This window comes from Marmota flaviventris, chromosome 14 (assembly GCF_047511675.1).
Source record: "Marmota flaviventris isolate mMarFla1 chromosome 14, mMarFla1.hap1, whole genome shotgun sequence".
Taxonomy (NCBI): domain Eukaryota; kingdom Metazoa; phylum Chordata; class Mammalia; order Rodentia; family Sciuridae; genus Marmota; species Marmota flaviventris.
Window position 1 is genome coordinate 72,181,768 of NC_092511.1, and position 15,066 is coordinate 72,196,833.

General features: G+C 38.6%; 1 protein-coding gene across 1 annotated transcript in view; it reads left to right on the forward strand.

Annotated features, from left to right (window-relative positions):
* Dnah6 (dynein axonemal heavy chain 6) overlaps positions 1-15,066 on the forward strand; it is a 278,870-nt gene that overhangs the window by 120,934 nt on the left and 142,870 nt on the right. Inside the window, exons 34-37 of the mRNA XM_071601776.1 lie at positions 10,363-10,918; positions 11,822-11,944; positions 13,916-14,098; positions 14,564-14,707. Of these exons, the coding sequence (XP_071457877.1) occupies positions 10,363-10,918; positions 11,822-11,944; positions 13,916-14,098; positions 14,564-14,707 (1,006 nt within the window). The remainder of the gene's footprint in view (positions 1-10,362; positions 10,919-11,821; positions 11,945-13,915; positions 14,099-14,563; positions 14,708-15,066) is intronic.

Consider the following 15,066-nt stretch of genomic DNA (forward strand, 5'->3'; position numbering starts at 1 on the left):
TGCTGTGGTTTTGTATATTTAGAGTCCTATATGCCTCCCATATTTGATTTTCCATTTCATTCTTAAAGTTTGGAAATTTTCTGATATTATGTCATTGAAAAGATTTTGCATTCCTTTAGTTTATATATCAGAGCCTTCATCTATCCCAGGGAATCTTAGATTTGGCCTTTTAATGTTATCCTAGATTTCTTGAATATTCTGTTCATAATATCAACATCTTTTCTCTATGACCTACTTCATTTTAAAGAATAGTTTGTCTTCAAGGCCTGAAAATGTATATTCAAAGTGGTCTAATTTATTGGTGATGGTTTCCTTTGAATTTTTAATTTGGTTTATTAATTCCTTCAAGATTTTCTGTTTGGGAAGATGGCGGCGAAGGGAGTGCATCAGCCCTGTGTACCGCGTCACTGTGCGGGAGAATGACGAGTTAGAACGGCTAAAAGCTATCTTGTTAGGAATTTCCAGCAAAATTGGGGTGCTCCAAAACCTAGAGGAAGGATTTCCATCGCACGAGGATCAGCTACGTGGGCTCAAACATGAGTGATTTGTCCACATGGAGGGTCACGCTGCTTATTCAGCAAATCGCCCCGCGGCTGGAGTCTGCGGCGCGCGCTGGGAAACGACGAGATAGCAACACAAAGAAACAGCGCTGCGGATTCTGCGGGCTTATGCCAGCTGTGCAATCACCGTGCTCGGGGCTGAATTCTGGGTTTGAGATGGGGGAAGGAAGCGGTCCAATTCGGTTATCCACACCGGTCAGACCACAGAGGAAGCCAGCGGCCACCATCTTGGAGAGCTGATGTCACCATCCCTGTTTTCGACTGATCGCAGCTCATTCAGCCATAGAACAGGTAATTTCAGGCTGCCATTCGCCTGCGTCTCGCAGACAAATTACTCAGGCTCAGTGCTAAAGAACCTGCGGAAACTGCTTCTTGGAGCCTGCTCCTATCAGAACATACACCGAGCCCGGAGTGGCCAAATTCCGGCTCCCGAAACTGCTCTGGCCCAGGGCTAAAGAACCCGCAGAAACTGCTTCTCGGTCTGGATCCTGCTGAATACTGTGGAGGTAAATACCAACCGAGCCTTCATAGGCAGTGGCAACAGGATTGAGACGGGGCTTGTGAGGGCCGGTCAGGACTCACCCGTTGCTTTGGTCACCCGGCAAAGGGAACGAGGTGCTGCATTCACATGGGATACCAACATGGCAGAGATTTGATGTCATCAGAAAGCGGCGGAGGAGAGAACTTCGTTGATACTAGCGGCGACAGAAACAGTTGGTCTCCTGGTAAAGAAAGTGAGTCACAAACACCCGAGTCTCTCTCAATTTGTCATCAAGCCAGAGGGGCAGAGAAGAGCCTTCGCCCATGCCCGGAACAGGCCCAGCGGCCCGCCGGCGCGGTAGTCACGTCACCCCAATTGGAGTAGGGGCAGAGCAGAGCCTTCGCCCACGCCCGGAAGAGGCCCAGCGACCCGCCAGCGCGGTAGTCATGTCACCCCAATTGGAGTAGGGGCAGAGCAGAGCCGCCGCCCGTGCCCGCAAGGTAGGCAGACCTGCGACCGGCCGGCGGAATAGGCCCAGCGGCCTGCCGGCGTGGTACACACGTCACCCCAATTGGAGTAGGGGCAGAGCAGAGCCGCCGCCCGCGCCCAGAACAAGCCCAGCGACCCGCCGGCGTGGTAGTCACGTCACCCCAATTGGAGTAGGGGCAGAGCAGAGCCTCCTCCTGCGCCCGGAACAGGCCCAGCGACCCGCCAGTGTGGTAGACATGTCACCCCAATTGGAGTAAGGGCAGAGCAGAGCCGCCGCCCGTGCCTGCAAGGTAGGCAGACCTGCGACAGACTGGCAGAGCAGGCCCAGGGGTCCGCGGGCGTGGTAGACATGTCATACCAATTGGAGTAGGGGCAGAGCAGAGCCGCCGCACGTGCCTGCAATGTAGGCAGACCTGCGACGGACCGGCAGAAAAGCCCCAGCGGCCCGTCAGCGTAGTAGACAGATCACCCCGATTGGAGGAGGAGCACAGCAGCCGCCTGCCCCTGCAAGGGAGACTTTTCAACTATACAAGAGCAATATAGATATATAGGGGGAAAATTTCAAAAACACAACAGTTTCACCAAGCAGAAAGAAATGCGAGCAGTATGAAAAGACAAGGAAAGAAAGGACCACAAACAATGCAGGTCAACTCAACTTTAGAAGAGGTAATAGCTGCAGCAGATGGAATGTCAGATAAAGAATTCAGGATATACATGCTTCAGATGATCTGGAGTGTCAAGGAAGACATTAGACAGCAAAATCAGACAATGAAAGATCACTTCAACAATGAATTACATAAACAAATCCAGGAAGCAAAGGATCAACTATACAGGGAGATAGAGGTTATAAAAAACAAACAAACAGAAATCCTAGAAATGCAGGAAACAATAAACCAACTTAAAAACTCAATGGAGAATACTACCAGCAGAGTAGAACACTTAGAAGATAGAACATCAGACAATGAAGACAAAGTATTTCAACTGGAAAAGAACATAGACAGCTCAGCAAGACTGTTAAGAAACCATGAGCAGAACATCCAAGAAATATGGGATAACATAAAGAGACCAAACTTAAGAGTCATTGGGATACAGGAAGGTATAGAGGTCCAAACCAAAGGAATGAGCAATCTATTCAATGAAATAATACGAGAAAACTTCCCAGACTTGAAGAATGAGACAGAATCCCAAATCCTAGAAGCCTACAGGACGCCGAATGTGCAAAATCATAAGAGATCCACACCTAGACACATTATAATGAAGATGTCCAACATACAGAATAAGGAGAGAATTTTAAAAGCTACAAGAGAAAGGAAGCAGATTACATTTAGGGGTAAACCAATCAGGATAATAGCTGATCTTTCAACACAGACTCTGAAAGCTAGAAGATCCTGGAATAACATATTTCAAACACTGAAAGAAAATGGGTTCCAACCAAGAATTGTGTATCCAGCGAAATTAAGCTTCAGGATGGAAGATGAAATTAAAACCTTCCACGATAAACAAAAGTTAAAAGAATTTGCAGCTAGAAAACCATCTCTTCAAAACATCCTCGGCAAAACATTACAGGAAGAGGAAATGGAAAATAACAATGAAAACCAATAGTGGGAGGTAGGACAGTAAAGGGGGGAAATAAAGAGGAAAACAAACCATGTTTAGTAACATAAATAAACAAATGTGGCTGGAAGAACAACCCATATCTCAATAATAACCCTAAATGTTAATGGCTTAAACTCACCAATTAAGAGACACAGGCTAGTAGAATGGATCACAAAACAAGACCCAACAATATGCTGCCTACAGGAGACGCATTTGATAGGAAAAGACATACATAGGCTGAAGGTGAAAGGTTGGGAAAAATCATTTCACTCATATGGACTTCGGAAACAAGCAGGAGTGTCCATACTCATATCAAATAAAATAGATTTCAAGCCAAAGTTAATCAAAAGGGATAAAGATGGACACTACATACTGCTTAAGGGAACCATACACCAACAAGACATAACAATCATAAATATTTATGCCCCAAAAAATGGTGCAGCTATGTTCATCAAACAAACTCTTCTCAAGTTCAAGATTCTAATAGACCACCATACAATAATCATGGGAGACTTCAACACACCTCTCTCACCACTGGACAGATCTTCCAAACAAAAGTTGAATAAGGAAACTATAGAGCTCAATAACACAATTAATAACCTAGACTTAATTGACATATATAGAATATACCACCCAACATCAAGCAGTTACACTTTTTCTCAGCAGCACATGGATCCTTCTCAAAAATAGATCATATATTATGTCACAGGGCAACTCTTAGACAATATAAAGGAATAGAGATAATACCATGCATCTTATCTGATCATAATGGAATGAACTGAAAATCAATGATAAAAGAAGGAAGGAAAAAGCATACATCACTTGGAGAATGAACAATAGGTTACTGAATGATCAATGGGTTATAGAAGACATCAAGGAGGAAATTTAAAAATTCTTAGAGATAAATGAAAACACAGACACAACATATCGGAATCTATGGGACACATTGAAAGCAGTTCTAAGAGGAAAATTCATTGCTTGGAGTTCATTCCTTAAAAAAAGAAAAAAACAACAAATAAGTGATCTCATACTTCATCTCAAAATCCTAGAAAAAGAAGAGCAAAACAACAGCAAAAGAAGTAGAAGGCAAGAAATAATTAAAATCAGAGCTGAAATTAATGAAATCGAAACAAAAGAAACAATTGAAAAAATTGACAAAACTAAAAGTTGGTTCTTTGAAAAAATAAACAAAATCGACAGACCCTTAGCCATGCTAACGAAGAGAAGAAGAGAGAGAACTCAAATTACTAGCATACGGGATGAAAAAGGCAATATCACAACAGACACTTCAGAAATACAGAAGATAATCAGAAATTATTTTGAATCCTTATACTCCAATAAAATACAAGATAGTGAAGGCATCGATAAATTTCTTAAGTCATATGATCTGCCCAGATTGAGTCAGGAGGATACAGACAACCTAAACAGACCAATATCAATTGAGGAAATAGAAGAAACCATCAAAAGACTACCAACTAAGAAAAGCCCAGGACCGGATGGGTATACAGCAGAGTTTTACAAAACCTTTAAAGAGGAACTAATACCAATACTTTTCAAGCTACTTCAGGAAATAGAAAAAGAGGGAGAACTTCCAAATTCATTCTACGAGGCCAACATCAGCCTGATACCTAAACCAGACAAAGACACTTCAAAGAAAGAAAACTACAGACCAATATCTCTAATGAACCTAGATGCAAAAATCCTCAATAAAATTCTGGCGAATCGGATACAAAAACATATCAAAAAAAAAAAAATGTGCACCATGATCAAGTAGGATTCATCCCTGGGATGCAAGGCTGGTTCAATATACGGAAATCAATAAATGTTATTCACCACATCAATAGACTTAAAAATAAGAACCATATGATCATCTCTATAGATGCAGAAAAAGCATTCGACAAAGTACAGCATCCCTTTATGTTCAAAACTCTAGAAAAACTAGGGATAACAGGAACATACCTCAATATTGTAAAAGCAATCTATGCTAAGCCTCAGGCTAGCATCATTCTGAATGGAGAAAAATTGAAGGCATTCCCTCTAAAATCTGGAACAAGACAGGGATGCCCTCTCTCACCACTTCTGTTCAACATAGTTCTCGAAACACTGGCCAGAGCAATTAGACAGACGAAAGAAATTAAAGGCATCAAAATAGGAAAAGAAGAACTTAAATTATCACTATTTGCAGATGACATGACTCTATACCTAGCAGACCCAAAAGGGTCTACAAAGAAACTATTAGAGCTAATTAATGAATTCAGCAAAGTGGCAGGATATAAAATCAACACGCAAAAATCAAAGGCATTCCTGTATATCAGCGACAAATCCTCTGAAATGGAAATGAGGACAACCACTCCATTCACAATATCTTCAAAAAAAATAAAATACTTGGGAATCAACCTAACAAAAGAGGTGAAAGACCTATACAATGAAAACTACAGAACCCTAAAGAGAGAAATAGAAGAAGATCTTAGAAGATGGAAAAATATACCCTGTTCATGGATAGGCAGAACTAACATCATCAAAATGGCGATATTACCAAAAGTTCTCTATAGGTTTAATGCAATGCCAATCAAAATCCCAACGGCATTTCTTGTAGAAATAGAGAAAGCAATCATGAAATTCATATGGAAAAATAAAATACCCAGAATAGCAAAAACAATGCTAAGCAGGAAGTGTGAATCAGGCGGTATAGCGATACCAGACTTCAAACTATACTACAGAGCAATAGTAACAAAAACAGCATGGTACTGGTACCAAAACAGGTGGGTGGACCAATGGTACAGAATAGAGGACACAGAAACCAATCCACAAAACTACAACTATCTTATATTTGATAAAGGGTCTAAAAGCATGCAATGGAGGAAGGATAGCATCTTCAACAAATGGTGCTGGGAAAACTGGAAATCCATATGCAACAAAATGAAACTGAATCCCTTTCTCTCACCATGCACAAAAGTGAATTCAAAATGGATCAAGGAGCTTGATATCAAATCAGAGACGCGCCGTCTGATAGAAGAAAATGTTGGCTACGATCTACATACTGTGGGGTCGGGCTCCAAATTCCTCAATAGGACACCCATAGCACAAAAGTTAATAACTAGAATCAACAAATGGGACTTACTCAAACTAAAAAGTTTTTTCTCAGCAAAAGAAACAATAAGAGAGGTAAATAGGGAGCCTACACCCTGGGAACAAATCTTTACTCCTCACACTTCAGATAGAGCCCTAATATCCAGAGTATACAAAGAACTCAAAAAATTAGACAATAAGAGAACAAACAACCCAATCAACAAATGGGCCAAGGACCTGAACAGACACTTCTCAGAGGAGGACATACAGTCAATCAACAAGTACATGAAAAAATGCTCAACATCTCTAGCTGTCAGAGAAATGCAAATCAAAACCACCCTAAGATACCATCTCACTCCAGTAAGATTGGCAGCCATTATGAAGTCAAACAACAACAAGTGCTGGCGAGGATGTGGGGAAAAGGGTACACTTGTACACTGCTGGTGGGACTGCAGATTGGTGCAGCCAATTTGGAAAGCAGTATGGAGATTTCTTGGAAAGCTGGGAATGGAGCCACCATTTGACCCAGCTATTCCCCTTCTTGGTCTATTCCCTAAAGACCTAAAAAGAGCATGCTACAGGGACACTGCTACATCGATGTTCATAGCAGCACAGTTCACAATAGCAAGACTGTGGAACCAACCTAGATGCCCTTCAATAGACGAATGGATAAAAAAAATGTGGCATTTATACACAATGGAGTATTACTCTGCATTAAAAAATGACAAAATCATAGAATTTGCAGGGAAATGGATGGCATTAGAGCAGATTATGCTAAGTGAAGCTAGCCAATCCCTAAAAAACAAATGCCAAATGTCTTCTTTGATATAAGGAGAGTAACTAAGAACAGAGTAGGGACGAAGAGCATGAGAAGAAGATTAACATTAAACAGGGATGAGAGGTGGGAGGGAAAAGGAGAGAATAGGGAAATTGCATGGAAATGGAAGGAGACCCTCAGGGTTATACAAAATTTCATACAAGAGGAAGTGAGGGGAACGGGAAAATAATACAAGGGGGAGAAATGAATGACAGTAGACGGGGTAGAGAGAGAAGAGGGGAGGGGAGGGGAGGGGAGGGGTGATAGTAGAGGATAGGAAAGGCAGCAGAATACAACAGACACTAGTATGGCAATATGTAAATCAATGGATGTGTAACGGATGTGATTCTGCAATCTGTATACGGGGTAAAAATGGGAGTTCATAACCCACTTGAATCAAAGTGTGAAATATGATATATCAAGAACTATGTAATGTTTTGAACAACCAACAATAAAAATTTAAAAAAAAAGATTTTCTGTTTGGTTCTGTTTCAGAATCTCTATCTCTTTATTGAAGTGATCTTTCACTTCTTGGTATTTTCTGATTTCACTGCTTATGTCATCTTTTATCTCATAGAACAGTTTACCTCTGAACTTTCTCAATTCCTTCTCTGACATTTCCTCTGCTGTGGTGTCAACAGTCTGTTGTTGAGGCATTCTGGGTTGTTTGGGATGGTTTGGTCCCTTGCTTTTTTCTGTTGTTTGTATGTCTACTCTTCTATCAGTATAGTTCTGGCTTCTTCTTTTAAGTGAAGGACTACTTTGTGAATTAATTTTTTTAATTCAATGTGGGACCTCTTCTACTCCCCACTTTAAGAGATGCCACTGAGCCCTATTTACTATAATGACTTCTGAGCCATGCCTCATTCTACTCAACCTTATAAGATCAAAAACTTGCTGCAATTGTTCTCTATGGTCCTCAATTTCAGGCATAAACCTATAATAAAATTCTGGAACAGGTTAAAATATTAGTTGTTAAATTTGGTAAACTTATTATAACCTTAAGTGAGGACTAAAAGGAGAGAGCATGAAAGATTAGGGGGTGAGAGAGAGAGAGAGAGAGAATGAGAATGAATAAAAGGGTAATTTACATGAAGGTTGAAAGCAGAAATAGATGAATGGATGTTATTTGAGGTAGTACCAGATAGTACAAGTATAGTGGGTAAGAGAAGCAGGTATAAACTAGAACTAGGAACACAAATATAGGTAGATTGATTCCAATTGATGTTTTAAACCATTAGATGGAATACATTCAAATGGGTTGAGGGTACAATGTTGGCTATTGGGTTAACAATTATCATTCGAGTTAAGTTATTTATATAATCAAAATATATTAGAGTACTTTATAGCATACCATGTCAAGGTGAAGAAAATTCTTGTTGAATCTGGTTTGGACATTTAGCAGATGTCCATCAGTCTTTAACTATGGATCTCTTCTGAGTTGCAGGGGCACAAGAGCCAGTTCCCTAGTTGCTATAAACCTCCTACCAGCAGCTTCTGGTTTGTCAGCTCAGGGGCCTGAACCTCACTGCTCAGAGAGTATAGTGTTGTGGATTGGCTGATTCTGTTGTGTGTAATAGTTTATAATTCAGCTTCTGAAGTGCCCCTGTGTGTGTTGTGGGTACCTATTCTCCTCTACTGGATCCTTTTTGCAGAAGTGAAGATCCTGGTGGCTGTCTGTGAACATAGAAACTCTGGTTGTGGATTTTCTGTGAATGATCTGTGGTACAGAGGTATTACCCTGGCTGATGTTGCTCTCTGAGGTACTGTCTGAAGGGTTTCCAGTGGTTCACTTGGATTCTCATTTCTGCTGCCCTGGGCTGTGAATGGCAGGAATTGATTCTCTATGTTTTCTAAATCTGATGCAAGGTCCTACATGTATCCACAGTGCCTCCCCACATTGTCAGTGACTGAGGCCTGGTGAATCTATTTTCCTTTTTGGGAGGCCAAAGATGCTTCATTGTTGTCTTAGTCAAGCAACGGAGTGAATGCTATGTAGGGAGGGAAAGAGGGTGGGGGTTTCTGCAATTTATGGCTAGTAGTGGTCCTTATAGAAGTTCTTTCTGGATGGATTTATAAGAGGTCCCACTGCAGGGGGCTTCCCTCTGCTTTAATTTGCAGCTGTCTGGGCATGGGAAGTCACCATGCTGATTTAAGAACTTAGCTGGTTGCAGATTCCCAGCTCTTTACACAATTTGGTTTTAAGCTATTTGTACTGTTTAAGAAGCCTTCTATATTACCATTGCAGTTTAAATTTGGTCTTTTCAACAGTTTTTAAGTGAGTGAGCTTAAAAGAATGTCCACTCCCCACCCTTTCTCTCTATCTACTCTGGTAACCTATCTTCCAGTCCCTTCAGGTCTCAAACTTTGTAATGATGATACTTAGAGGATTTATTTTGCCACCTACCTCTCAATTCTGCTTTTCCTTTACTGCCTCCTTTCTGTGTTGTGATAAGATCAGGACTCACTGCCTAGCTCACTTCTGCCATCTTCCTTCACCTCCACAACCTTATACATTTAATATCCCTAAAGCATGTTTTTATTGTGCTCTTTTCTTGTAAGAACTCATAACCTTGATCTGACATAAACATTGGAAAAATACAAGTCTCTGATTCATTCTTTAAGTTTATGTATAAAGCCTTTAATCTCATATAAATATATTTTTTGTCTGTTCGGTTTTATGTTTTCACTCTATCAACATTTTTTTTCAGTTGTAGACTTCCTGTCTTTCTCAGATCTCCTTACCACAATATAGCAAAATTCATTTTTTCCACACTTTCACCTTATACTTTTGTCACTTTATGTAAGGTCTTTACTGTATATCAAGTGTATTTGTGTATAAAATATAAGGTAGAGATTTAATTTCTTTTCTTCCATACAAACATTCCCTTAAAAATGTTCCTCATAGAAACAGCCAACTTTTCCCTTTCTCCCTTTTTTACCCCGTATTCATTGTCTACTTAAATTCTCATCTACTTTTCTGAATATCTATATATAGTTATAAGTGTAGGTAAATACATTTGGAAAAAGTTGAGACACAAATATAATTTTTAAAATAAATTTATAAATTTATCACCTTCTATGTGTTCAGTACCATACCACATACTATTAGCAATACAGAAACATAAGACATATTGCATATCCTCAGAGAGTTCCTATTATATTAAGAACATTGGTCTACTGTACAGGAAACAAAATTATACGAGATATCAGAGAAAAATGATTGCTTCTGTTACAGCATATAGGACAAACTAATATTGTGCATATTCAGAAGAATCAAGTAATTGTAGAAATATGAGAAAGTATCAATGACCACTGCTTCCTAATAAATTTTATTTTTGTTTTCTCAGTGGAATCATATCTGATCTTTTTCCTGGAGTCCAAATTCCAGAACATGACTATGGTATTTTGCAATCAACAATTGTGGATGTCATGAATGGAAAAAACCTTCAGCCTGAAATCTGTATGGTTGAAAAAGTGATACAGTTCTATGAAACTATGCTTGTGAGGCATGGTGTTATGTTAGTTGGGCCAACAGGAGGTGGCAAGACCACAGTTTACCAAATACTAGCAGAAACTTTAGGGAATTTACAAAAACTTGATTTAGGCAATCCTTTTTATCAAGCAGTTAAAACGTATGTTCTTAATCCTAAATCAATCACCATGGGTGAATTATATGGTGAAGTTAATAACATAACCTTGGAATGGAAAGATGGTTTGATGGCACTAAGTGTCCGAGCAGCTGTGAATGATACTTCAGAAGACCATAAATGGATCATCAGTGATGGACCAGTGGATGCTCTTTGGATTGAAAACTTAAATACAGTATTGGATGATAACAAGATGCTTTGCCTGGCTAACAGTGAAAGGATTAAACTCACACCTCAGATCCACATGCTCTTTGAGGTAAATGTATGACTTACTGTGGAATGAAATCATTCCTTAAAATTGGCATGCCATCATTAATTTTTTTACTGATGTATCATTTACCATCTGTGCTATTTTGTTTACTTAATAAGTACTTATTAAATTATCCTTTTGAAATAGTTGCCAATCCTGAAAAAGCTTCTTAAATGTTCCTGTCTCTATAAATGGGAAATAGAATTAATTCTGGTTTTCCTAGCACTTGGTTTCTTTGAAATTTTTCCTCATTAAACAATGTTATTTTATATGAATAAATTATCCTACTGTGGTATGAATGTTTGGCAAGAAATTAGAGAAAGGATGTGGGACCAAATACTGCTACAAAATATGGAAGAGACCACTCAAGGTCTAGTCATTCATTAATTACTGATTAAATGTCCACTGTGTACTATGAATTTGGCTAGCTATTGGGACACAAGAATGAGAAAAGTAAAGAGAAGAAAAGAAAAATGAACAAATGCCTATTCCTTCTGATATTTTTTTCCTATACTGGGGATTGAACCCAGGGATGCTTTACTACTGAGCTACACCACCAGCTCTTTTTTTTTTCCTTCTCTGAGACAGGACCTCACTAAATTGCCCAAACTGGTTTTGAACTTGTAATCCTCCTGCCTCAGCCTCCTGAATTGCTGGGATTACAGGTGTGTGCCACTACACCCAGCTCCTGCCCATAAGGATTTGACAATGTCCTCCTACACTCATTTTTTTTACCCTATGCCTCACTTACATTTGCTTCTCCATTTCGTATTACTTATTGCCCTCCCACTGTCCTCCACATGAAGCCTTTTGGTGTTAAACTTTAAAAGGTCTGAATCACTACCACTGAAATTGGATGAATAAGAAAGTATAATTAGCTATTTCCTGTTCAACTTTTTTCAATTTTAGGTGCAAGATCTAAAGGTTGCCTCTCCTGCAACAGTCAGTCGATGTGGAATGGTGTTTGTGGATCCCGAAGAACTAAAATGGATGCCTTATGTTAAAACATGGATGAAGCGGGTTTCTAAAAAGGTAAGTGCAATCAAATGTGCAACCAGATATTTCCCAGTATCTTCATCTGTTGGGGCTCACACTTCCCCAGAGTGTACAAATAGCAGTAGGTTATAGCAGCATTGTTCTCAGTTGAGGAAATTTTATTTTGTCCTTCTCCCTAAGAATTCCTGGGTCTTCCAGGAATGTTTATATACTCCCCAAGTCTTTCCTCATTACCTGTTACCTCAGCCTGCCAGCCTGCAGAGTCACTCTGCTTCCAGTCTGCTCTTCCTGGCTTCTTCTTAGACTGGTTTCTGACAGTAGAAACACAAGCCACTTCCTGAGTCCCTAAAAATACAGATAGAATAAGGCTGAACCATGGAAAGGCTTTGCAGAAGGCACAAGGGTAAAAAGAGGAAATCACTATGAATAAAAAGAACTGTTAAATACAAACACTAACTGGATTTTATATTTTAGGAACCCCCAACACCTCTGAGAGCCAGAAAGGAAAGAAAAGTTTCCACCCTTGTCATAGGTGCAAGACCCATGACACATTCTGACCTCAGATTTATAGTTCCACTCCAAATGAAGGAAATCCTATACATTATTATCCAAAACAACTCAGTTCCATGCTAGCCTCTGAATTTCCTGCATTCTAAAATAGGATTTTTTCTTTACCTTAACAACATTTTAACATTTATAATAATTCTCACTATCCCATTACTTCTCCAAGGGAACAATCTTCTTCTCTGCCTCTCCCACTCCAAAGATGAATTAGAGCAAGAGAAAGAAGAGAAAGGAAAAAGAAAGAGATAAGGGGGATGGGGATAAATGAGGAGATGGACCAGAGGGAACTATCTTTCTCCATTGCAATGGCCTTTGCTCTTTGTCAAAAATAAGTTGACCATATTTGTACAGGCATCTTTCTGAGCTCTATTCTGTTCCATTGATCTATTTTTTTAATCCTTTTTCCACGTCTTTATAGCTTTATACTAAATCTTGAAGTTGGGTTTTGTCAGAACTTCAGCTTTGTTCTTCAATGTTGTTTTGGTGATTTGGGGGGTTTGCCTTTTTGTATAAACTTTAGAATCAGTTTTTCAGTATCTATAAAGAAATTTGCTAGGAATTTGATTGTTGAATTTATAGGTGAAATTTAGAGAAACTGACATCTTAACACTAATCTTCCTAGATATGAACATGGTTTATCTGTTCATTTATTTAGGTCTCTTTGGCTTCTTTTATCAGAGCACTGTAGTTTTTCTCATGTAGATCTAGTACATGTTTTATTGGATTTAAAGTTATTTCATTTTTAATGCTAATATATAATCATGTTATATTTTTTATTTCAAATTCCACATATTTTTCATTTATACTTGACTTCTTTATATTAACCTATATCGGGCAAACTTACTATCATTATTGGTTCCAGTTTTGTTTTGTCATTTGGGGGTAGATTTTATATATAGACAATCATGACATCTGTGAACAAAGTGTTTTACTTCTTTCTTTCCAATCTGTATGACTTTTATTTCCTTTTATTGCTCTATTGCATTAGCTAGGGCTTCTAGTTGAATAAGACTGTTAAGGGGGCTGAATTCATTTTTAAATCTTTGGAAATTATTCCTTTTTGCCTGACAGGGAGATACTTAAATGATATCTTCTGTGTTTCTTCTTTTTTAATTGTTTTTAATTATAAAAGGTTGTCAGTAAAGAAGAGTGCATGAAATATGTATTGGCAGTTTAAGAAATAATTATAAAATGAACACCTCTGTACCCATTATCAAACCAAGAAGTAGAATGTTTTCAACTCTCCAGTAATTCTTTCCTGTGTTCCTTCCTAATCATATAAGGTTCCCTTAAAATTTGTTTCATACTTTATGATGCTTATATCCTCGGGTCTGAAGGTTACTGAATGCATTGAATATACGGATTTTAGCCAACCCCTTTCTAAACATAATGATATGTTTCATCTGATTTTGTTAAACTTTTATTCATTTGTTTCATTTTTAGCTGAATGAGGAAGCCCAAGAATATATATTGAACCTTTTCCAACGTTATGTTGATGAAGGTTTACATTTTATCAACAAAAAGTGCACCCAAGCAATCCCACAAGTGGACATCAGCAAAGTTACTACCCTCTGTTGCTTATTAGAGTCTTTGATATTGGGAAAAGATGGAATTAACTTGACAATGGTATGAAGGGTTTTCTTACTGTTGTGAAGCTAAGAAAATGAAATATTGTATAGATTCTTTGCAAATAATTAACTCTAAATTTTCTGAAATATAGGTCATTGATTTTCAAGTTAATTTTTCAGAGAAGTAATGACTATTATTAGTTTCATAGAAGCTCAAAGTTAGAAGAAATGTTAGAGGTCCTATAGTTTAGTCCTCTACTCAATTTTCAATTCACATGTAGTGTACAACATAGTCTCAATCTGCTTAAATAACTTTATGCGTGCATTTAGAAAAGTTATAATAGGCAGCTAAAAGACAACTTTGAGCTGTTTTTCCTACATATGCCTTTTCATTCATTGTCTCTTCAATATTTAATTATGTAGATAAGAAAATTCCATTTTGTGAGCCATTAAACATATGTGGTACAACTTAAGATTTTTCTTATGTTTATGAAATATTAAAACTATTTTCTTTATTTTTTAGGAACAAGGGAAATTGAACACTGTGCTATGCCAGACATTTGTATTCTGTTACTTATGGTCTTTGGGTGGAAACCTAAATGAAAATCATTGGGATTCTTTTGATACATTTATCAGAACACAATTTGATGATAACCCTGATGCCAGAGTAAGAATTTTTGATATTTATTTTTTAGTTATCGGCAGACACAACATCTTTGTTTGTATGTGGTGCTGAGAATCGAACCCGGGCCACACGCATGCCAGGCGAGTGCGCTACCACTTGAGCCACATCCCCAGCCCTATTTTTTTTATTTTTTAATTTGCTCTAATTAGTTATACATGACAGTAGAATGCATTTTAACATATTGTATACAAATGGAGCATAACTTCTCCTTCCTCTGGCTGAACATTGTGTAGAGTCACACCAATGGTGTAAACATACATGTATATCGGGTAATAATGTCCATCTCATTCCACCATCCTTCCCATCCCCATACTCCATCCCTTCCCCTCACTCCCCTTTGT